Genomic DNA, 24327 nt, shown 5'->3' with positions numbered 1-24327 from the left:
CCGCTGCCGCCACCGCCGCCGCCGCCGCGCGCCAGGCCAGGAGCGGTGACGCGGAGCGCACGGAGGGACGACGACGCCAGCACGCCCCGTACGCGTGGGAGGGGTGACGTAGCACGCACACACCTGGGGAGGGCAGGCGAGGGGGGGCGGGGCTCCCGCGGAAGGCGCGAAGGGGCTCGCGCCGCGCCGCGCGGTGGGGGGGGGAGGCGCCGCGAGCCACCTGGCGGGCGGGGGGCGCTGCCGCCTCTCCCCCCCTCTCCCCCGCCTCCGGCCGCGCGTGGAGGGCGGGGCTTGCTCCCTGACTGACGGCTCTGCTGGCCAATGGGCCCTCGAGCTGAGGAGGAAGGGCGGGCTGTGGTGGCGGTTGGCCCCTGTGGTGGCAGTTGGCCCCTGTGGTGGCGGTTGGCCCCTGTGGTGGCAGTTGGCTCCTGTGGTGGCGACGGGTCTCCGTGTGTGTGGGGGGGGGGTGGTTATCGGCCCTTGTGGAGGCGACGGGGGGCGAGCTATGGTGGTGGTCGGTCCCTGTGGTTGCAGGGGGGCCCCTGTGGAGGCAGTGGCCCTGGGGAGGGGGGGGGCTGTGGTGGTGCCCGGCCCGTGTGGGGGGGCGGAGGGGGGACTTGTGGTGATGTTTGCCCCTGTGGAGGCAACGTGGGGTCCTTCACCCCTTCGTCCCCACCCTGAGCCCGGAGCTGCCAGCGCTGTTTCTGCGGCCTCCCTGCCTCACGTGCCCCGTTTGAAATGAGTGCGTTGGGTCACGCAGAGAGTGGGTAGGAGAGTTATGTGGGGGGGCTTTAGGTCTGCTTTGAGACAGGCATCATGCTTAAGAAGGCTCCGCTATTATAATAATATCTGCTCTAGCTGTAATACCTATTATGCTCGTAATAGTCGTAATTTAACAGTGTGATAATAGTCAGAAAGCTGAGTTGCTACAGGGTGAGGGTAATGGAGTGGGCCATGGAAATTCCTCCAGGTCAAGGAAGGTGAATGACTGGACCTTGCAGAGAAGGTGAGTATCACATGTTGCTACCCATAAAGAAAGAAAAAATCTGGGTGCCCTCATTTCAACATCCTTTTATTAGAAGAAAATATCTTATTTTAAGATAACCTCTGTGTTATGAAAAACATTGACATGAAAAGCTGGATAATCAATCCCTTTTCCCTACTAAAGACTTCGTTTAACAATTGTAAGATGCAAATACATACTGTCTTTTTATAAGTAACTTTAATTTTGTTCTTGCTGTTGGTGTAGGATAAAGCCTCGAACCAAAACAAAATGTCGTACCAGATTTGTAGCTGTTAAGCTGAAGTTTGAAATGCATCCCTTGTCCTGGGAATATTGTGCACCAAATTGGGGAAAAAAGCAAGTAGAGAGAATACACTTCCACACACCAACCATCTGAATTTCTCTTTAGCTTTGAGCCTCTGTGAAAAAGTGGACTACACCAATAATTTATTATAAAAGTATCCTAATTAAGGATTCAGATTAAAGTAGGTTAATCAAACAAACCACTAAAACCAAAAGGCAGAATGAAAAATTGATCCTAGAATTACGACTGCCACATCAGCTGCTATTTTGCATGGTGACATCAAGATAAGTCATACATAATTTCACCAGTGTTACAGGACAGTCCGAATGTTCAGGCTCTTTTGATTTCTGAAGGTGAAATGCAACTAAATTAAGAACCATCTATAATCTCACTGGAAAACATGCAGGGGATGAACCAAATAGGTGTTTCCATAAAGCAAACTGGAAATTAACTATTTTGTAGTTCAGGGAAAAGTTTAACTGTGAGAAAATAATAAACTCTATTTTAGGATGAAAACAGAATTGAAGAAGAAATTTATAAAATCAGGTAGGCCGTTTGGTATAGACACTTATTTATTAATAAACAGAACATACTTAAACTTTTGGCTGGTTTACAGAATCCTCAAAAGTTTTGGACACTGATCAAAGTTTTGATGTGTTGCTAATGGTTGCCTGGATTTTTTTCCCCTGTCCTCTGCATAATATGGTAAATAAGAATGTTTTCAAACAGACATTAGCTGGAGAACATATAGAAAACTGCAGGTCCTGTGCTCGTAGTGTCATCAGAAGCTGCGTTCAGTTTGCGATGTGGAAGCACCAGCGACGTGGGCTGTGTCCTCGGCCAGAATCGCGCTGCTGTCTAAGGTGCTGAAATTGGAGGGCTGCAGAGAGGTTCTGTGGCTCCCCCACCCCCCCAGGAGGTTCCGTTTCCCTGTTACACAGGTAAAAAGTAAAACCACAGTGAGCTGGGTGTGGGAAACCTGTAGTTCACTCTGATATGTTTTGACAAGGGCAAGCTAGATTAACCTGGCAATTAGTTGCGGCCATTGGGCTCCTGGTTAATGTGTTTATACCAATATAGAGGCATGACTTCTGAAGAGGATATATCTGTATCTCATGGCATAATTGTTTAATCATAGTTCATTGCATGCTAGAAACTCTGTGGACTACTCTGGTGTATTTTGAGATAAAACATGTATGCAGGCTACACTACAAAGCTTCCTGGACAATATTTGTTTCTGTGAGCTGTGTTTTATCTAATGTTCTTGTAAAAGTTTTATCTTTTAAATATGGGCTCATGCAGAGGGATGGCCATCTGAGTCATTGGTCTTTACTGCTGTGTGCCCGATATGAAATCTGAAAAGGTAACACTTTGGAAAATGAGAACACAATCTCTGTGAAGATTATGGTGTTTTACCATTTTTATGCATGGATAGAAGCTAGAATTTGCAGGACATACTTAGTCATAAGAAACTGTCCAAGAGAACAGATATGGATGAATTTAAAGAGGATGCTTTTTGCTTGCTTCCACGAGCAAGAAAGTTTAAGCTGTTTATCTTGAAGAGGTGATAATAAAGGTTCCTCTTGATTGTAAGTGTAGAAATGATGTGTACTGCAGTTTAGCTGTTGATAGAAATAATTCAGTCCTGTCTCAGAATAATTAGCTGTGCCAAAGGATTTTCCTTGAAACTCATTTCAATTCCAAGACACATTAGCGCTGGGATTTGCTAACATCCTCCATTCAGGACTGCACAAGAGAAGAGTGAAAAAAAGCTGTTATAAAAAAGAATGAACTGATTGGTCTCTGCAAACTCCAAGCCTTGGAGATAGTGTTAGGAAGTGTCATGATGACGTGAAGRGTTCAGAGCCAATCAAATTGCGCTGAAAAATCTTTGCAGAGCTGCTACTTTAAATGACAGGGTTGGCTAAAAAAATCAAGTATTCTTATCCTGGGATAAAACATTTAGGGTTAGGGGACAATAAGTATAAAGCACATTTTTGTGTTATCTGATATCTTGCAAGTGGAGATCACATGTTCTTGACAAAGAATTCGTAAGAAATGCTTACACATTGCACATCTGTATACAATAAGTACTGTGATTTTGCAATACATTAACATATTATAGAACTATAAATGAAATCAGTAAATTTATGCATATTTAATCACTTTACCTTCCTATCAGTTTTGTCACTGCACATCTGCATTTTAGCATCTATTTATTTTTTCTTTTTGGTTTAATATTCATGTAACTCTCATCGGTTTAAAAGTTCTTCTCTCCCTGTTTTTCCTTTTGTTTGCCTCTCTCCTAAAACAAATCTTCAGGTGAAAATCCCTTGGAGTTTTACCCAGCCTGACTGCTAGAAAATGAAAGAGCAGAGAATATTTGTTTTAAAAAAACCTATTTCCCTGTCAGAGTATACTGAGAAATTTTCAATATCAAAGAATCTTGAAAGAGAAAATCTTCTAATGAAAAAAGCACCAAAAATGCAGCAACGAAGCAAAAATTTTTGAAGGCTGTAAACTAGCCATTCCATTGCAGATGTTACACTTCTGCTCAGTCACCACAAGAGGGACATAGAAGGAAAGCTAACATAGCATTGGAAAAAAATCAAAAGAACAACTTTATGCGGATACATAGCAACATATATTTTCCTTTTGTTTGGAAGGATCTTCTGGGATCATAACATTTCAATAGCTTCCTTCATCCCAAATAATCTCTAAAAAGCTTCATGGACTTTATAAAATGTAATAATAAGTATTAATAGCTAAAATGGATTTTTTCCCAGAACTTCATAATCTTTCCTGACCTTTTTCCTACTGGAATGTCTGTAGTAGTGTTGGGACAGGGACTGGTTGGGCTGGCTGTATTTTTGTTCCATCTCTAGCTATTGGACCAACAAATATTGGAGCATTTAATAGGCACTGGACAAGAAGATTATGGAGCTATTTTTGTTTACTTGTATTTGATTTTCAGGAACTAATGGCTGATGATGCAAATATCGTAAGAACAGATCTCATATAAATGCCTTCGTGAAATAAGAGGACCGTAAAAAAAACCCTAAGTGGATGTTGAAAGGTTTATTGGACTCTTGTGGAATTAAAAACCACAATCCTAATATGCACTAAATCGAAGGTAACGCAGCATGCATATTTAAGCATGTGCAGTCTATGAATCCCTAATGTCAGTAAAGCTTTACTTCCAGCCATGATGAGACAAAGGCATCTCTAGTTGGGCGTGCTGCTTTGTTTATGGGATCTGTACAGAGCCAATGATATATAAAGAAGAGTTCTGGAAGAAAGCATTGCTTTGAGTAAGGTGGAACTAAAGATTTTTTTTATTATTATAACTTTACAGAGTTCAGTCCTTAATGCTTATGTTTCTGTAAGTGTTTTACCATATCATTAAAAGGTCTGTCAAGTGGCATTAGATTGAATGGTCATTTTTAGAAAGCCCTTTAATGCATGGAATGTTTTCATGAACTAAAAACACATCAGAGAAATATTATTGTGCAAATGTAAAAATTTCTCTAAGGTGTCAGAAATCCGGGTGCGACAGTAAATGCAACCCAGCTTTGATTTCAGAAGTACCAGTAACGTAGCACAGAAAATTCACAGAGATAGGCCATCACTCATTATTAGGGGAATCTCAGCTCTTTCAACCTTCAACAAATTGTGTAATATTTCTGTCTTTCAACTGATTTACCTGCAGGTTCAATTGCAGTGTGGCTGTAAAAAGTGTTCCCGAAGCCAGTCATGGATAAGTGGCTTAAAACAATGAAGGAGAAGGAAGAGAAGATCTTGAAATTTCTTCAGTGATCTTGACTGGTTCTGCTTATACTACCGGAATGTGAAGGTACTCAGATATTAAGGTGATGAATGCCATAAAATGATATAACTGTAGCAGTACGTGAAAGCCACTAAATGAAACTAGTCATAAACTCAGTGCTACAAACCAATTTTCTTTTACTGTCTAAGCTAAGGGGATACTAAAAAGTAATAAACTGTGAAAAGGTAATTTCATATTAAAATATGAATTAAAAATATTTTGTTTTAATATAGAATTTGAAATCCTTCCTCCACCCCAAATATATTTAAATCCTTCATAGCTCTCACTCCTTGAAAATAGCTGAATGAATATGAATGTCAGAAGACTGTGTTCATCCTAAACAATGCCACGTTAACACAGAATCTGAATTCAAAGAACTAATGTAGGGGAAAAACCTTCTTAAGAACAGAACTTCTGGCTTTGTGCACAGTTTTTGGTAACAAAAATACTAGATGAAGTGAGCTACTTCTAACTGGCCATAAAATTCAGATTGCTAGCAAAAAGGCATCATTTTTAAAATCCAAGAAAAAATTGCTGGAATTGATGGATATATTCAAGAGGATACTTGAGAGTAACTGTTGCCTATTAAGACTTTCTTTTGTAGGAGTTCTAGAGGGAGCAGACTTGTTAAAAATATTCTGTTTGTAAAGGGGCATAAACAGTTCTTTAAACAGGATTTCTTCAAAACAGCTGTTGTTTTATCTCAGCTTAAAAACAAATTTTGAAGCTCCTGATTGACTACAAAGACTGTACATCTTTCTTTGTTTTAATTTCTGGCAGTTATCCTAGGCAGATGGAGAAGCAGTGAGGTTATTTTGGTATAATGTAAAAACCAGTACTTCACAAATGGTTTTGATGTGTGTTTGAATTTTGTGGACTAGTGTGTCTCCCTCTGTTTTAGTGGGGAAAATGTAAGAGTGGTGATTTTTTAGGTTATCTCTGGTGTCATTTAAGTTTATAAATACTTTGAGTTTTAGCAACCTGATTTCCAATGTGGTAACAACTTTCTTCCTTCTCCAAGCTCTACTGCCTTACAGACATGTTTTTAACTTTGGGGAATGTAACTTGCACAGGGTTAAATGTGAGGCTGTTTTTTGTAAACAGTATCTTAGGAGAATAAATTGTTCGAAAAGCAGTATTTTTTTGAGATGCACCCTGTCTTTTTCTTTGCTAGTTGTTTAAGTGAATAACATGGTTCCATTCTCAACATATGTTCCAAGTGAATCCTTCCTCCTGCTGTGGGAGAAGTCTGTTAATTTGGCACTTGTCTTAAAAATGAAATAATGTAAGCAATCCAATTATTAGCTCTGTTGCCTTCTGGGTTTTGCTGGTAGGTATCTAAAATTTTCTGAAGGTTATACATGTAAGAACATGTGTTAAACCATATAATGTGTCTATATGACTTAGTTGTTCAGATTCCTGTTGGACTAGACACATGCACCCAAGATGGTCCTGAAATACCAACCGTTTAATTTTCCGGTTGCCAGCTCACAAGATTTATTCTCTCTGGCTTTTTCACAGACATGTCAGTTCCCCTTGATGTGAAATACAAAATCTACTAACTAGTCCTTGTCTTCCCATTGTATATATTAAAGGTTCAGAAAACACTAAATGTAAGATCTTCCATACTATAGTAACCGCTATAGGTAGGACTAGTAATATTAGCAATTGTTTTTCCTCTGTCTCTTGCCTGAGAAAATACAGATCTAGAATTGAGGGAGAGCAAATGTATTAGGTGTCACAGCAGCTTTGCCAGCATGGAAGCCTTCCCATTAGAAACCCTGTATTTCTGATGTCTTGGGGTGAGTGCAGGGCAAGAAGAGATTGGGTGACTACCCAGACTGGTTTCAGGATGGAGAGGTTTACTTGAAGTGGAAAGAATGTTTTCCTTGCAGAATGTTGTGGATTTGAGGAGGAACCAAGCCAGTACTGAACACAGGTCATGATTGGTTACAGTGTAGCTGTGTAATGCCTTCCCAGAAGTCATGAGTTCCTTGGGAATGTACCCAGGCCACTGGTGGAATTTCATCAAACGGAGCATATGAAAAGATCAAGAAGACAGTGGGGTCCCAGATTTTAACAGAGATTTTGAGATTCATAGTGTGTCAGCAGCTGCTACAAGCGCTATAATAGAAGTGTAGTCTGCTTTAATTCTTGCAAGGCCCATGGCAAACCTATGAACCCATCATGAAGTCCAGACACTGTGCAACTGGGGCTGTGTGTACTAAAAAGTGAATTACTGGGCTTGATTTATGATCAAACAAAAGTTTTCAAACTGCTTCTCACTTCTGGTCTGGAAATCCCTGAGCCTTATATCATATGGAAGAAACCAGAACACAGAATGCTTTTATGCAGTTGTTAGCAAACGTTATTAAGAAAATGAAATGTTGTTGAACTAGATCCTGTGGCCGTGGTTTCAGCTATAGTATGAAGGCAGAGCAAAGGTGCTATGGGAAACTTTCTGGCAAGTAAGTGGTGTGCCAGTCTCGGGCAAGATATTAACATTAGGCCACCTTCCTGGCAGCAGACTAGTGTATGACTCTACTGGAAGAGATGATTGCAAAAAGGATCTGAAGAAGGTCTGCAGAGCAATAATTCTAAACAGCACTTTAGTAATGATGTCATTTAAACAAAAGGAGTAATATTAAACATTGAGCAATGGACTCCTTTGGATCAAGAGCAACACAAGGCCACTAGCCAAGAAGCAGAAGACCTTCTACAGCAGGAGAAGTTGCACAGAGTAATAAACAGCTTGTGGAAAGTCCAAAGTATGCAAGGTCAAGGATGAAAAACCATATTAGAAGAATTCTGAGGAGTGGCAGGGGAAATAACCTAATATTTTCTATGAGTTTGAGGGCTTATTAGAAAATAGAGGGGAGGAAGATTACAATTCCAGTCAAATAGTGCATTCACTTATGATCAGTCCATGTGTCTTGAAGTCGGAAGCCAAATCTTGGGCTAGCTGGAACACTGGAACAACATGGATGGTTTCTGTGATCTCAAGACTGTTACTGGACTATTCATTTGGGGCTTAAATCAAACCCAGGTGATAACCCTGCATCCATCCCCTCACTACTGTGGAAGCAGAAATGCTGAAGCAAAACATGGGGCATTATCCTTGTGGACTTGATAACCTGATGACCATCAGGAAACATCAAAAATATAATTTAAAAGCTGTATTATTGTAGGTCTTTTTCATTATAGTATGATCCAGTTATGGAGCTACAAATGGTCTGAATTGATGGATCACGCTCAGGCTGGGAGTGGTGGTCTGGAGATTAACCCTTTACTAGCAAGTACATATTGTTTTAAACAAATTCTCACTGAATTCAGCTATGAATAGCTGAAGGCCTGGTTGGCTTTGCAGGAGGCTGCACATGCTTCACTCTTTTCCTTTTTATACCGTTCTTTCCATGTTCCACTAGAGGCCACCACAAACCTCATCTTAAGGAAAAAAAAAAAAAAAAAAAAGAGGGGGCACCTGCAGTACTAAATGGCCAAAGCTCCTGTTTCATAGGGAGATTAGAAGTCGAACTTGGATCTCCCTAGAACAACGTTTCTTCCCACTATGTGAGGAGTAACTCCCAGATGTGACTTGAAGCCAGCAAATGATCTCAGGCAGTGAGATCAGATTTTGCTGAGTATACAGGGTTAGACATGTTCATTACTCTTTCCAGAAGATCTCCTATCCAAGCCATGCATTGATATTTGATTTCCTTGGGAAATGCAGGCCTTTGCTGTAACCTTTACTGCATTTGTATATAAAGACCCTCACAGTTTCAACAATGTCTCCTGCCTTGCCAGTAGAAAGTTGCTTTTGTGGTTGCTATTTATTCACCTGAGGCGTGGGGTTCCTGGAATTGTGTGCATTTTCCTGGAAGAAGTGTTGAAGGGTGTAATGGCTTGTGCAGAGAGCATTCAAAGACTGAAAAGATGTCAAGGAGAGGCAAGGCAGCTGGAGTTCAGGGAGAGCTCTCGGATTCCACTCTCATGATAGGTATTTCTCTGGCCGTTATTGTCTCAGGAACTCAATGTCGCTTACACCCAAAGAGTTTTGGCTTGAGTAAAGGTTAATGGAAGAAACTGACTGCTGTGCTAGCCAAAAGCAATTGGCCTTTGTTGAAGGAAGCGTTACAAAAATACAGAGGACCAAACTGCTAGTTTCCATGTGGAATTAAAATTAGAGTAATTCTGTGACTGTTGCAACTGGTCAGAATATGTGTCCTTGCAATCTTTGGATGGGAAGAGCAGTTTAAATGAAATAAGGACTTACTCTGAATCTTTACCCAGCCATGACACTGAAAAATATTGTGAAAAAGATTAGTTTTGCTTTTGTGGCTGTTTCTTCAGCTTTGGGTGGGGCCAGGAAAAGGAATTGCCAGAAATCTCCAGAGCCAGTTCATTCCTCTGAGATTTCTGGTCTGATATTTTCTTGAAAACTCAAGAGGTTTGGATCAGCCTCCAGACTCCATCTTTCTGGAGAACTTCCCACCACTTGTGAGCCTGTGTACATGCCATTTTTCCATTTCTCTAGGGGGGGAAAAAAAACCCCATAGTCTGGATGATGTTGAATTTTCCTGTGAGTTTATAAATGATGTACAAAGAAGCACAGATTTCAAATAAAGACATAATCTGTAATGTCTCAAAGGTTATGAAAATAAAATGTGCATGTGAAAAGAGATGTGTGATAAGATAAACTGACAGTATATTGTGTCTGGAAAAGCATGCATTTAGTAGCCAGTAGCTTCTTTGTTTCCAGTCAGTGAAACAAACGGTGGAACAAACAGTTTTACAAATGAAACTGCTTTAGTATTAACAGGCCTTTTGAATTGATTCTTTTGACTTCTACCTGTTAATAACTTTCTGTTGGTCTGGGCCGGGTAGCACAGGCATACCCTTCAGCATGGAGAAAGCTGCAACTCGGATAACATTTTTAAGCGTTACCTGTCTGCTTTGAGGCCTGAGTGGGGGCCTTTTGCATGAGAACAGCTGAGTATTTAATGTTGTTATCTAACCAAATGTGAATGAGTGCTCAGCTGCCTAGGTCTGTGCTCTCATTTCTGTTTGAAACCTTGTCTTTATATCAGATGAGATCTCTCTTTTGAGAGAGACAAAGTGCTCCTGCTTCTGAGGACGATAACTGTCCTTCCCCACCTCCAGAGCGTGGGCCTGTGAACATTTTTGTCTTTTCATTCCTATGACAGCTGTAATTATCTTTGACAGAATGCCTATGGAATGCCTCAGGCAAATACTGGAAGGGGGACATCAGTGTGGAGGATATACTGTGATATAATGGGGTCTGTCTTGAAGACACTGGGTTTATCATTCTCTGCTCATCCTTGAGTGGACGTCCTTTTGTGGTCAAGGTTTTGGGGACAAGCAATAAAAGCCTGAAAAAGAGTTTCCAGGAGGGAGACTCATTCTTGTTTGCCCAAAATCTAACAAAAGTCACTAATGAGTCGAAGTGGAGTATGAGCTTAAAATTTTGAGAGGCAATGTTCTGCTCTACTGCCACCATAAGAGGAAGAATGTTTTTTGTGGAATATTAAGGCTCTGCTAAAATAATAAACCTTTTTTTTCATATTCAAGATTCTCATTTTACATATGGATAATAAGACAACTTTAGAGTACGGCCTTGACAACCTGTCAGTGCTTCATGTATGCCTCCATTCTTTGTGCTCTCCATGAATCTCCTAGTCATCTTGATTTCATGGCAACTGAAGAAAGCACCTACACCAGAAGAATTTTCATCGTAATTCCTAAAGGCTTTTTTTCCCCACTTCCCTTGCATGAGAAAAACTCTTATTTCTGCATGCAAGTATTAAACTACTCATATTAAAACTGGATTTAAGTCTGTGGTCTCTTCATCAAGTATGGAGTATTGCATCTAGTGATCAGCTTCTTTTCCCTCTTTGCCTCTCCCATCCAGTGTTTTGAAGAATTGAATTTGGAGAAAGCAATGGTTAGACTTCTGACCTAGCTCTTTCAGCATCCCCTCAGCCAGCGATGATGTGAAGGAGACTAAGTTAATTCAATGTGATCTATCCTTTCTTCTTTGTACAAGATAATTCTCATTTTCAGCACTGAAAAAGTTTGCATCTCTTTCAACAGCTGACTGCAGTTTATGTTTTTACAGAGTACCTCAGCAGTGGTCTGTTGATCACTGGTGTCCTGAAAAGACCTGATTGCTTGGTGCTGGTTTTGCTTATTTCCAGCTGTTAAATCATGGTAGATATCTTCCTTCTGTTTTATGGTGGGGTTATTTTTAATGTAAGCAGTAGAGCTAATTGATATGGAGAGGTTATGTGAAAATGAGCAAATGGGAAGAAAAAATGGCTCCTGTTACAGTCAGTGAGAGCGGAACTGTCAAGAGAACTATCATTAATCTTGAATCAACACTTATTAAAAAGCTACAGCTTTTTGCTGCATGTGTCCAGGAGGCCTGAACTGCTTTGCTTAATTTAACTTCTGGCATGGAAAATTTCTTGATGTTCCCTTGAGATGTCCACAGAAAGGACAGCTTTGTGGTCTGTGTGAACATAGTTAGTAGAACTACTGGTCCAACATGTTGGAAAAGGTAACTTACCACTTCATACTTCTGAGGTTGAATAAACTGTGAAATTCAGATTTTCTCTGTGGGTCTTTGGGATCTGACCATAGAAAGCACAGTGCTGTCTCCTGTGAATGGATGCTAACCATTCCTTGGCTGTCTCCATAAAAAGGGAGGTTTTCTCTGGAGCCCCAAGCCAAAATGTTTCCTTCTTTCTGCTGTTCTGCACTCTGTTATGTATTTGGCAGTGCTCTCTGTCCCAAAGGTGTCTATGTTCTGCTGGTATTAGGTATGAATAGATTGTCAGGTTCTTTGGGATCTTCCTTGCTGAAAGGCACTATGGAAACTTGATCTTTTTTTGAAGTTGCATGGCAAAGGACTAATGGCGTGTGCCAGCTTGTGGCTGGAAGGCAGTAATTTGAGGACAGCAAATACTGGTCTGTGTAATACTTGTATATATGGTACAGAAATAGTATAATTTATACACAGTATGTGCATTTATGTATACCTACTGAACTGATTGTGTGTAGACAGTTCCAGCAACAAATCAGAGTAGATATCCAGGGTCCCTCAAGTTCAGTATCCTGCCTATGAAGGGGTCAATAGCAGATGTTTCTCTTGAGTTAATAAGTTTTGGTAAATGATCAAAAGCAAGTCAGTGCTCCCTAAGAGAGGTCCCTAGACCATTAAAAAGTGTACATGCTGTCTGCCCACCTACATGCGTGATCTCAGAGCCCTGAGCACTTCCAGTCCCTTCTGTAATGAGACAATTCCTGTTTACACTATTGCTGAAGACCCCTAGATTACACAATAGGAAGGTTTGACCACAGGGATGGATTATATACATCATTTAGGGGAAAAGAAAAGCCAGCCTGTGTAGAACAGCTTTTGTTTTTAAGCTTTGCCATCCCTGAGAGTTTTGGGAAGTGACTTAGTACATACTGAGCAACGAGTGAAAGCAATCAGTAAAACTGTGTTATTGTCATTATGACTCTGGGAGGTGTCTTTTAGTAGCAAAAACCAAAAAGGAGACCACGGCCAAAGCAGTTTTACTGAAAAAAACCTGCATACTCCAAGCATTAATGATACTCCCAACAATAATTCCCAGCGAGACATGATGGCTTAACCATAGCATCAGTTTGCATCTCTCTTGGTCAAAACAGCCTTCAGTCTTCTCCTTTTTTCCAGTACAACTCAGTTAATTATTCCCAGTTCCCTCAATGAGTCTGAGCTCCCACTGGCTCCTGGAGCAATAGTAGCTCATTGTTGCAAATGAGTTTAATCCACTGTTAGTCTTTATTGTCCTTAATAGAAAATGGCATGAATAGTAAAGGAAAAAATGTGAGATGTTTCCTGTAAGGCCTTTAACAACCCTCATGGGTGTATGATTACAACATATGCTGGGGAATAGTTTTGAACAGGGTGGCGGTGGGGAGTAGGAGCTCTGGCAGTATTTTACACCCCCATCTGTAAGCCTCGTTACAGTGAGAGGAAGGGAAGGATGGGAGACAGCTCTTCTTGATCTGAGCGTGCCACTGCTTTTCCGCCCCTTGGGCTTCTGATTTCTCACAGTTTGTCTTTGGCAGCTTAAATGAGAGACAAAGCAAAACTGAATGAGGGCTGATATGAAATTTTGGGACTTATAAAATCCCTTTGATTGGCCTCCTGCCCTCCATTTTGTAATGAGTGTTTTAGTTCCAGGTGTCTTAGTTTTCTTCAGACAGGATTATGTTGACACCATGTCTGAGGCATTTTTGGAAAGTGTAGGATTATCAGTGTGAGACCCAGAAGCGCAGAACATTTGACAGTGCTGTGATCTTTCCACAGGCAGCAAAGAAATTACAGTATCAAAATCCATCAAGCCACTGGTAAGTACTGGAATGTATTTTAAATAAAGCACAACATCCAGAGTGATCTTTTGTTTATCTTCAAGTATATCAGATTTTCGTTCTAGGCAGAGAGAAACTCTAGGGCTTCAGAGAATAATCAGGGAGGAAATCCACTCCTTGCTTCCTTATTGTGGTAGGTGTGCTGCAAGGAGTGTGTTGAACCTGGCGCAGTTGAGAGGGGTTCCACATTAAACAAGTCAGCCCTGGGTGCACTAATAGTCCTTAATTGTCCTGACCAGCCTCACCTGGGACCTCTACTCCACATCCTCTGCCCTTTAGTTTGGGGCTACAGTTGAACTCAGGCCTCGGCCTTTAATCCTGGCCTGAGTTACTTGTAGTGTACCTGTATACAGCTCTCTCTCTGGCCTCATCTCCTGTTGTTCCTGACTATATTCCCTGGATGGACCCTGACCTGATTTGTCACCTCTCTTTGTCTGAGACTGTTGATGGAACCTGTTAGTGGTCCCCTGCTCTCTGCTCAAGTACTGTGAGACTGTGCCCTGGTGAGTGAGGCCACTGCCCTGCTGATACTTTGGTCTCTCTTGGTTCCTGGCTTGTCTTCCCCTCGTCCTGCTCTTGCTGTTCCATGACAAAATGCAGGAGTTGGGATGTGGGTCTTTCTCTTTCATGCCTTTGATAGTGTTCTGGGCTTGAGTAGCCAGTCTAGGTTAGCCTCATTCATGTTTCCTGCTGCCCTTTGAGTCCTTGAAGCTCAGTATCACATCTCTGATGAAACTGAATGGTGGTTTTGTTGCTGTTCACTTATGCAGTTTTTATTTGTTGAAGGACTATTTGTTTGATTTTTTTTTTCTCTTGCAAAAGTATAACTTTTCTCGCTGATGCTCCTCAGAGTTTCTACATTGTTGTGTGTCATTCTCTCAGCTGATGAGGGCAGAATATGCCACTTCCAGGAAGGTCAGGAAATTACAGTGGTAATGAGGCTGCCCAGACAATATGTAGTATCACTTATTTTGATGGATGTGTGTGTGCATTTATTTTTGGTATCTTTACATGCCAGTGTTTGTAAATGAAAATTTCTCTCCCCCATCGCCTTCAGAGAAGAAAGCTGGTTTAGTAATTACAGTGCTGGCATGAGCCTTGGGCATCCAGGTTCAATTCATTTCCATGTTGTGACCTAGCACAAGCTGCTTAACTTCTGAGTGATTCTGTTTCATGTCTGTAAAGCAGCGTTCTTCCTCAGAAGAGTACTGTGGCAATAAAAAGTTGTTGGGTGATTCAGCTTTCTCATGGTTGCTACAAATTAGTTATCTCGTTGGAGGTCTCATTAGAGAGATGAAGAAACAAAAAAGCCTGTGGGACTGCAATTGCTTCCAATTAGTACTGGTAGCTTCCTAGGTCAGGTCCAGAGGCATAGTGAATCTGTCCTGATACGGAAGATGACACACTTGGAAATTTTCAGTCTAGCACCTTTCTCTTTCCCATACCTCAGCATTCACTGAATAAAAGGAAACAAAAGAGGCAGTTCTAATAGTATTGGAGGAATAAGTAGAAAAGTTGATGCTTTTGGAACTCTAATCTTACTTTGAGGATGGTGCTACTTTCTGTGCTGTAAAGCAATAGCTTGCTCACAGGAGACTTCCATGTCACCATGTGCCAACTGCTGTGACACTGTGGTTGTGGCCCAACATTATGTCATTCTGCCAATTGCCACAGTGAGTTGTGTGACTTTTTTTTTAAAACTCATGTAAATGGCTTTACTGATATTAGTCAAATTCCATTAATTGATAGAAAACAACAATAAAAATGAATGATAGAGTTAACATAGTGCATAATGAAGCCTCAGGCACTCACTATGTCTTGCAGGATTGATTCTCTGTCATCGTAGTTGCCATTGGTTAAATGGAAGAAATATTAAAAGTGCTTATAATAGGTCTTCAGCGACCTTGTATCTTGCTTCTCTGAGGGAATTAAAGCTGGAGACATGAACCAGGCTGTGGCAAGCTGTAACTCTCCAAACGTAACAAAGCACAGCCTTTTTGGAATATTGCATCTTGCAATAAATTAGGCATACAGGGCAGGGAGGGGTTGTTCTTACCTGTTCACTGATGGAGTTTGTATATAATACTTGTTTTGCTCTAGGTGTTTATGCCAAATAATGAATCTGCCTTCCATAAAGCATCAGTACTATTGTTTAAAAACTATACCTGAACTTTGCTACCTCAGGACTGCAAATAGTTCTAAGTACAGATCATTTAGGAATCCTGTTTGTTGAGACTGTGTTTTAGCAACGGATGAAATAAGTATTTGTACATAATCAAGCTGTAAAATCATGATTTTCAAGCTGTTATGAAAATAATAGTTTTTTTTGTTTTGCCCAGAAGCACATACTAGAAAGGTAGGACAAACTGAAGAGTCTGTTGGCTGTCAGGCATCAAACTTCTCACTGTCCAGTCCTTTTCACAATGGATATCTTGGCAATTTGCAAGTGTTTGAATATAGCATTCAAAATAAGTAGAAGCTGAAAAAAAAATGAGCTGTAAAATTCTGATGTGTTAGGTTTCTTATTGATCCACTAGTTGCTAATGAGTGAAATACAAATGAGTATTGCATAAATACATCAGGTCGGTTCAACTTCAGTTGTAATAGTGCAGTTCAGTAGAATAGGTAATGTATCTTCTGTGTCATTGATAGCTTATGTATGGTGACAATTACGTAAAATTATGACTGATTATGATTTAGTTCAGACTTGGACTTTTATTCCTATTAAAAATGACTAATAGTTGATAATTTGTAACGACTATGATGACCTTCCATCTCTACTTTTCTATATTGGATGTATAAAACTTGGAGGCTACATACATTACTAGACTTTTCTACAAAAGCACAGATTTGAAATGCGAGTCTTCAAAGGAGGAACTAATCTGTTCTCTATGTCCCTGGTGCATAAGGAAAACAAGGGACTTAAACTGTGTCCCTGGGAAATATTTTCTAACAGTAGGAATGTAAAGCATTGGAAGGTTGCCTGGGTGCCTGTGGAGCCTCCATCAGGGGAGGCATTTAAGAACAGGCTAGAGAAACCTTTCTAAAGAATGGCATAAGTACTGTTGATCCTGTATTGGGAAGAAATGGAGAAGATGACTTTTGAAGTCCCTTCTAGTCATCTTTTACATGATTTGTTCTCTTATGGCCATAAGTGTGTAAGAAACACCGTAAAACACTTAGCATACTATTTCAGAGGGTGTAGGTGTTTTCCACTTATTTTTAGAGTTTGACCTTACATGATTGAAAAATCACTTTTTCCTTCTGACTTTTGTCTTTCACTTGGCAAACATTAGTTAAAAACACAGAGATGGAAAATATGTAAGCTTTAAACTAGTATGAGCTTTTCTTTTTGTTGTTTGTTTGTGTGCTAGTTTCACTTGTGATGTCAACTCCAGTCAGGGAAAAAGGTGTAACTAACCTGGCACTGTACAGAGTTCAAAAATATTGTTACATTGAAGCCTAAATAAACACTAGCTACTGCTCACTTTTTTTGTATCAGTAATCCTTAAAAAAGTGGTATTAACAAATCTGGAATCACATCAGATAATAACAAGTTCAAGATATATTAGCTTCTTTTTAATTTGTCCTTTTTAAACAGACGCAGGCCCCCCAAAATAGCCGAACTCTGTCTGAACACTTTCTGATCTGCTACTGTGTGTTTAAGCTGTGTTAGAGCGGTGATTTACAGGGATTTCTAACCCTCAGATCTGAATATAGAAAGATGTAGAATGATTCCAAGGAAAATAAGGGTAGGAATGACCTCACCCTGTGGAGACACCGTGTCTTGCTCAACTCCAGAAAGCTATGTAGAATCTAGCTGCATTTTTCTTTGTAGTTATTTTGCTACCATCAATGAGTAGAAGTGATTCCAGAAACTGTTGCAGACCAAAGAGAAAAGGCCTTGGGTTTCTGGAAAAAGAGCATGAAGACATATGATCACTGCCTTCCTATGCAGAAGACCTATTTGTTCAAATACTTGTAATTGGTGTAATTCAGATTTAATATGCTTTGCTTCATTTTGCTTAGATTAAGTGGGCAATAAGAAGCATTATTCTGTCACTATGCTGTCCCGTATTAATTCTTGCTGAGGGTTATGAATGTTGTTTTTCAGCAGCAGACAGTCCTGACTTGATTGAGGCTTGAACTTGCAGCTTCTAAGAACATGCTCACAGATTTCTTCTTTTGCTGTAATATATCTCTCTGCTAACTCTGCTAACAGCAGAGTTACTTTTAAGTGACATGTACTTCATGAGAGACATTTCAATAAACTCTCCAGCCTCTGCTAATAGCTTCATTATTAGTGACTCTTTTGGAGGAGAGAACAGAGAGGATGATGTACTTGCAGACTGTCCACATTGCAGAAGTTCTCTTTTCTCTTCCCTGTGAAGAGATCCAGGATTGCTGGTGGCCCTGAATGTTTTAAATGCTTCCATGACTTGCAGCTTCAGAAGAGAGGTTACCCTTTTTGCTTTAGTCCTTTGCAATGACTCCAGAACTGGGAATTTTCTTCTCTTTCTGTCAATTATTCAGTTTTGGGTTTTTTTTTTCAGTGAGAGTAAAAACAAGGTGGTCTAACTTCTATATATTATGGTTTTGCTAAGTTAATTTGAGTGTTAAGTAATGGACATAATTGGGTGCTAGAATTTAATATAATATGGCCTGCAATACTGGGCAGATGAATGTGTTCAGAAAAATGTTGAACTCCATGCAGAGAAATCAGGACTCCTCCTTATTTTTTCCCCACAGTCTTCTTAGATTCAAGTTCCTTGCTGATTGGGGGTCACATTATTTTACAAGCCAGTTTCACATGGTGTCACAAATGGTTGTTTCCAGTTAGACCAGTATCTCTTCTCAAAAACTTGGATTCCTTTTTTGACCTCTGAAAACTTGTAAACACAAAAGTATCTAGCTAGCTACGACTGCTAAGCAGGTCCAGCAAATCAATCTACTTCCTGTGCTTTCTCTTACTTGAAAAAAAATTATTATTATTATTATTTTTTTTTTTTTTTCAAGTTCAGAGCTTCTTATCCTCTCTTGTCTGGATTTGGCTATAAGGTATAGAGGGACTTAAGTAGAACTGAGTGCAACATGGCTTTCAAGCACTGTGTCAAGGGTGTTTGGGGTTTCGTTTGTTTGGTATCAGGACATAAAAAGAAAAAACATTGAGTAATATTTCACTTGGATAACAGAAAACACCATTACTCCTCTGGCGTGTTTTATTTGCCTTGTATTGAATGGTTTTGAATTTTTCTTTTTGTAGCCCCAAGATTTTGATAGTCTCATCAATCTATATGGATATATATTTCTCCACACTAAGCAAATCTGATGTAAATTGTTCCCAAGGTGACCTCACAGTTGACCCTTGTACAGTCCTCATTCCACATGAGTGCAGCTCTTTTTTTCTAGAGTTTTATGACTTCTCTCCACTTGAAACGAAGAGGGTTTTTCTGTACAGCTGACAAGGGTCTTCCTTTAATGACCTATCAGGCTTCTGTTGAAATAATGTTGTTTCCCCTTAAAATTCTCCACAACTGTAGCAGGTACTAATGGGCTCCCTTGCTGGCCATACAGCAGAAAGGTCCTGGACTAAGCCGTCTGCAAAGTCCGAATGCCTCTCTTGCTTTTGACAGCAGCATCTTCAAACATAAGGTGGAAGGGCATCAGCTACCACTGTTTGAGGTGAAAGACTTGGTCTCTGGAATGGGTGAAAGTGCATCTTTCATTCCTCCCCCATTCATTGCTATAAATTAAAAATTATAAATAATATTTCCCAGAGCATCACTGGGAGAAACAATATTGTCATATCTTTAGTAATGAGTTGGCATGGTTTTGGTTTGTCAGGAAGGACTCAGAAATGCTAAGAACTGGGAAACTCAGTTGTTCTGAGTTCCAGCTAAACCACTTACATTTACCACAAGTGACAAACATGCAAAGCTGATTTTTACCTTTGGGTTCGCAACAAGAAGTCACTCACTGTGGGTGACATGAGATGACATGTTCTAGACAAGCAGAATCATATGAAGGCCACCTAGCTAACACAAGCAAATTATTTTTAGTGCAGACTTGCTCTGGTGCAAGAAAATGTAAAATCTGTCTATTGCAGCATTCCCATAATATAAAACTAGTATTTGGTGGCTTTCTCTGGGGAACATGCTTGCATGCTCACCAGTGTGTACAGGACTGCACAGTTACCCTCAAACTATGCATGGCCACAGGGATGAGAAGTCTTTTCCTGAACATGGGAGGTCTCTGAAGTCAAAACTAGAAAAAAAAGTTCATGTAAATATCCAAGGATCCTGCTGCTATAACAGTTTAAAGACTGAGCTACTGTTTTCTGGGGCTTTCCTGTTTGTGGTGTCCCCGAGGATATTGTATGATCATCGTGCTGGCACATTTCACAATTAAACAGTGAGAATACATGATCAAGAATTTCACTGGTCGTTCTTTCCTCAGACTAACCTTTCTACAGGTTACAGTTATACTTGCAATTTCTTTGATGTAGTAGCTTAAGACTCTTGTATGGACAGGTTTTCTTTGGCTGCTCCAAATGGATTTCTCAATCCGCTCTTTGTCTTCTGATGGAAAGTGCTGGATTGAGACTGACTGATGGAAAGTGCTGGATTGAGACTCATTCCTTCACGGACAAGAAACAGCAAAGTGTACCTTTCCTTCATGCTGTCACTGCTATGCTGCATCCTGCCCCTAGAAACCCCTGGGTGGGGTGGGGGGTAATAAAAACATCAGCCTCTAAGGGCTAGTACGCTTGGCTGATCCATTTCTGAAACAAGATGTGATAGCTCAACTCTGGAGTTAGAAGATGATTCAATAATTCTACCCCTGAGCATGAGTGGTAAAACTGTCTTTTGGGAGTTTAAAGAGCCTTTTCTGAAACTCTAGTGAAGTCCAGATGTCCCACAGCTTTTGTGAGCAATTTTAGAAGGAAAAGACTGTGAGGGATAGGGCTATGAATCATCTGTCTATCGTATGTCTATGAAGAAGAAATTAAAAACTCTGATTCCAAAAGAATCCATTTAATTCTGGAATTTTCTGACCTATTTTGGTGCAAGCTGGTCTAAAAAAAAAAAAATTAAACTACTCCTGATGACTTTCTCATATTGTTTACTTTTGTAACGTTCTCTGTGGACTAGCAGCCAGAAATGACGTCCACCCCTCATCCAGCATCAGAGAATAAGAACTTCAGAGGAAGGAATGCAACTTCATAAATAGCAAACCACAGACACTAATGGGGAGCAGAAGCAAACCTGCAGGTTAAAAATTCATTGCAAGAGAAGCCTGTACATCCAGACTGCTTGTAGATTCAAAGATGACTTCAACTCTAGCCTTAGTTTTTCTCCTTTGCCTCTCTTGTCCTTTTTCATCAAGTCAACAGAGAAGAGCAGGTAAGTAATTTTAATTATCTCTGTGCTTTCTGGACTGCCATGTAAATTCTGTTTTGCAGCAGGGAAGTGAAGAAGAAGATAATGTTTCAACTGCATCTGCTGAAGCCTGGAAACAATGCTTTCAGATTTGTAGTTTCATATGAAACCTTAAGCTGAACTGTGTAAATGTTCAGTCTGACTGCTTCCCCCCTCCCCCCCCTTTTCTGAACAGTGATGATTTTTAATGTGAAAAAAATATTGTAAGGCAAATGGAAATTATGTCTCTCTGGCAGGTCATTACAGAACATAACTTTATGTTAATCTGCATTTTGCATGTGATTGATTAACTTAGACACCCAGCAGATACCGAGTGTCCTATGGCAGGATCCTTGGCTATTCTGTCTACTTGTGCACACAGAGCTTAGGGAAACCCTGACTTCTGGGAACTTATCCCTTCTAGATTCACTGTAATAGTTCTCCTTTTCTGAACAGACTGTTAGGGGATTGTTCAAATTCAGGAGGACCTGTGAGATCCAGCAGACTCAGACTTGAAAGACCACATAGCTGGTGTGTGTGTGTAGAGAAGGATGCATAGTAACGCCTGCAAATGTATAGATTTCCTTTGGAAGTTGTTCCTGAGTAGTTAACCCATTTTTGTGAATTTGAATATTTAAAAAGATCCAAATCCTTTATTTTTAAAATACATCTTGTTCCTAGGGATGGAAAATTCTTCCTAGGTATAACAGAAGCTGCCTGAAGCCTTCATGCAGAGCTTATTCAAAATCTCTGCTTGAAGTTAGAAATCAAGTGGATGCTCCTCATTTTAAATAAAAAGAAAAGTCACTTCATTCATTACTTTTGTCTTAGAATGGCACATTTGTGTTACTTTCAGTTTAGTTCCCAAACCAAAATGTATTGGAGAGGTTACAAATATTCATCAAGTCATCTTGGTTCTGTGCAGGGAAGATCACCAAGCTTTTGGACTCATTTGTCATGTGAGAATGCCTAAATTGCTGTACCAAGTCAGTAGTATGGGCTGATGTCCTGCCTCTGGTCCTAGCAAATTCCACATGCTCAGAGGAAGTAGACCCCTAACCCCAACTAATGTTCCCCTAACAATTATGCAGTGCTGTTTGCAGAAGATACTGCTATGTCTCCCTTCATAAAGATTTACTTAAGCTGTAGTCAAGGTGTGACTTCTGTTAATGTTAGCTGAATCAACACTAGCTTTAAAATAGCTAGAATGAGTACTGATAGCAAAATAGACATGATGGTATGGATTTCAGTGTGAGATAATCGTTTACCTAGATTCTTGGATGATATTTGACCTATGCAGAGTTCTGCTGCCAATGCTGTGCTGTTATCAGTGAGTCTGAAATTAGTTCTGATGTAGATATGTGAGCTCCAGTCATATCTTTGCTGTTTAAATTATCCTAAGATATCAAGAGGATCAGCTGATCTAGAGAAACTTAGAGAAATTAGGTTGTATTTTCTCATTTCCTGTCAGATTGGAGAATATCAGATTTGAACTTTCTGTCCTGTGCCCTCCGCCTGTGGTATTTGTTTTCTTTTTAAACTGTTCAGGTTTTCTTAAAACTTGCATGTCTCTAGAAACTAGTGAGTTATATTCGTTTATTCATCTTCAGCAAAGCTGAAGATTAATGACTAGACTTTTAGCATGTCTCAAAGGACTAGGCAACTCTAGAATCTAGAGGATGGGAGTGAAAAGTCTTGTTAATCTGCCCTAGATGACTTCTTAAAATGACTTGTATCCTTTGTTCAACATGGTTTAAACAGGCTTTTGTAATGTTGCATTGATAAGCAGATACATCCCAAAGCCACTGCAAGGCAATCTGAAGTTGCCGCTACCCAAAAAGAACCCATCTTCATACAACAAGAAAAAAGCCTGCTATATCTTATTTGAAACCAGGGTAGGCAATGGCTGGTGTGCCATTCCTGTTCTACATTCAGCATGCTTGGGGTAGGCTCAGCAAAGAGCTTCACTTTGGTAGCTTCCACAGCACTGAATTATTAATTTGCTTCTTTTGGCAGAAAAGCCTTCCTATGTGTGAACTGCTCAGAGCATGCCAAATTAGCAGCTACCACAACTGCCAGAATGTCAGGCCAATTTGTTTGCTGAGGGGTAACTGTTACCTACCTGAATGACAGGCATGGCTGATTATCATGGTCTGTCCTGCCCAGAGCAAATTCTAGCCTATGTGCAAGACTTTGTTGCTTCCAGCAAATTTCTAGTTAGCAACTGGGAGGGACTGGTAGGTGTGGAGGATTCCTTATTTCTAATATTAAACTGAGGTTGTTAATATCAGTTGATTTGTGCTGCTAATGGCTCTTCTGTGTGGTTTGTTGTTTTTCTTTTTTCTTTTCTTTTCTTTTTTTTTTCTTCCTCCAACCAATGTGGGTGTTTTTAGGAGGTGAAGTTGGCCCTGAAATGCTGGAAGAGATGAGAGAAACTAACCGTGTGCTGATGGAAGTTCGAGACTTGTTGAAACAGCAGGTGAGTAAGGGACCTAATTCCTTGCTGCACAGGAGAGATCACCGAGCCCTCTGCCTCATGTGCTGAGCTGTGGAATAGAAAGGCCTCTTGCTTTAGGTGAAATGATTCTATTGCTTTGAAAATCAGGATCACAAGATAGTCTCACAATCAGATCTGTAATTCTGGAATAAAGTAGATTCATTGGAATGCAAATTTTGTTGCTTGGAAGCATGTCTGCTGAAAAACAGCATAAGTAGAGAACAAACTCTTTTAACAACAACAAAAAAAGTATGTACAGCGGATATATGTTTAACTGGAAAAAACAAGTCACTTTTTCCTTGGTTTTGTGGGCTCATGAAATCAGTAGAGAGAGGCCAAACCTGGAAGATGGAGGAGACCTTTCAGCCATCTATTAGGGTCCTGGAAAGGGAAGTCATATGGAGTCTAAACAAGCTCTGTATTCACTCTTTTCTCTTTTTGCTTTAATCCTAARCCTGTCTGGCTCCAGTAGTTTATAAGGGAATTTGGAACTTCTTGGGTGCTTAGATCTTTTCCCATTTTAATGAGGAGATGGCGGTTTCTCTGGTTAACTCTTTTTTTTAGGTATAGAAAAAGGTTCCATTCTCCCTTTATCCACTCTGGGAGCTGAGGGCAGCAGCCTCTGCCTGCTGGATAATTGGAATGGCAGACAGGTCTCTGTGCCAGTGCAAACTGGGCGGCCTCTAATCTGCAAAAACATCTGTTGCATTGAGTTACACTCACATTTCAGGCTGCTGCATAAATACCCAGTGTTTACTAGGAATCAGGTCAGACATGGTTCCTGGCAGCCTGGAGCAATGATTTCCAGTGTTCCCTTCCAGCTTAACATTGCTTCTCCAT

The 24327-nt window shown here is 40.3% G+C and overlaps 1 protein-coding gene across 6 annotated transcripts in view; it reads left to right on the top strand.

The window, feature by feature from the left end:
- Window positions 1-598: 598 nt before the first annotated feature.
- The window catches only part of COMP (cartilage oligomeric matrix protein), a 36230-nt gene continuing 12501 nt past the window's right edge, over window positions 599-24327 (top strand). Inside the window, exons 1-6 of one of the 6 annotated variants that reach the window (XM_026064724.1) lie at window positions 599-1006; window positions 2084-2248; window positions 4282-4440; window positions 5017-5160; window positions 20724-20975; window positions 23384-23469. In XM_026064724.1, the coding sequence (XP_025920509.1) occupies window positions 20900-20975; window positions 23384-23469 (162 nt within the window). In that variant the 5' untranslated portion in view covers window positions 599-1006; window positions 2084-2248; window positions 4282-4440; window positions 5017-5160; window positions 20724-20899. Of the gene's footprint in view, window positions 2249-4281; window positions 4441-5016; window positions 5161-13510; window positions 13552-20723; window positions 20976-23383; window positions 23470-24327 lie in introns of all 6 variants that reach the window. The other 5 variants (XM_026064723.1, XM_026064725.1, XM_026064726.1 and 2 more) reach the window with 5 other exon arrangements.

This window comes from Apteryx rowi, unplaced genomic scaffold (assembly GCF_003343035.1).
Source record: "Apteryx rowi isolate R43461 unplaced genomic scaffold, aptRow1 scaffold_220, whole genome shotgun sequence".
In the NCBI taxonomy this organism is placed as follows: domain Eukaryota; kingdom Metazoa; phylum Chordata; class Aves; order Apterygiformes; family Apterygidae; genus Apteryx; species Apteryx rowi.
Note: the sequence above shows the minus strand (reverse complement) of the source record. Positions and strands in the feature narration are given on the sequence as shown.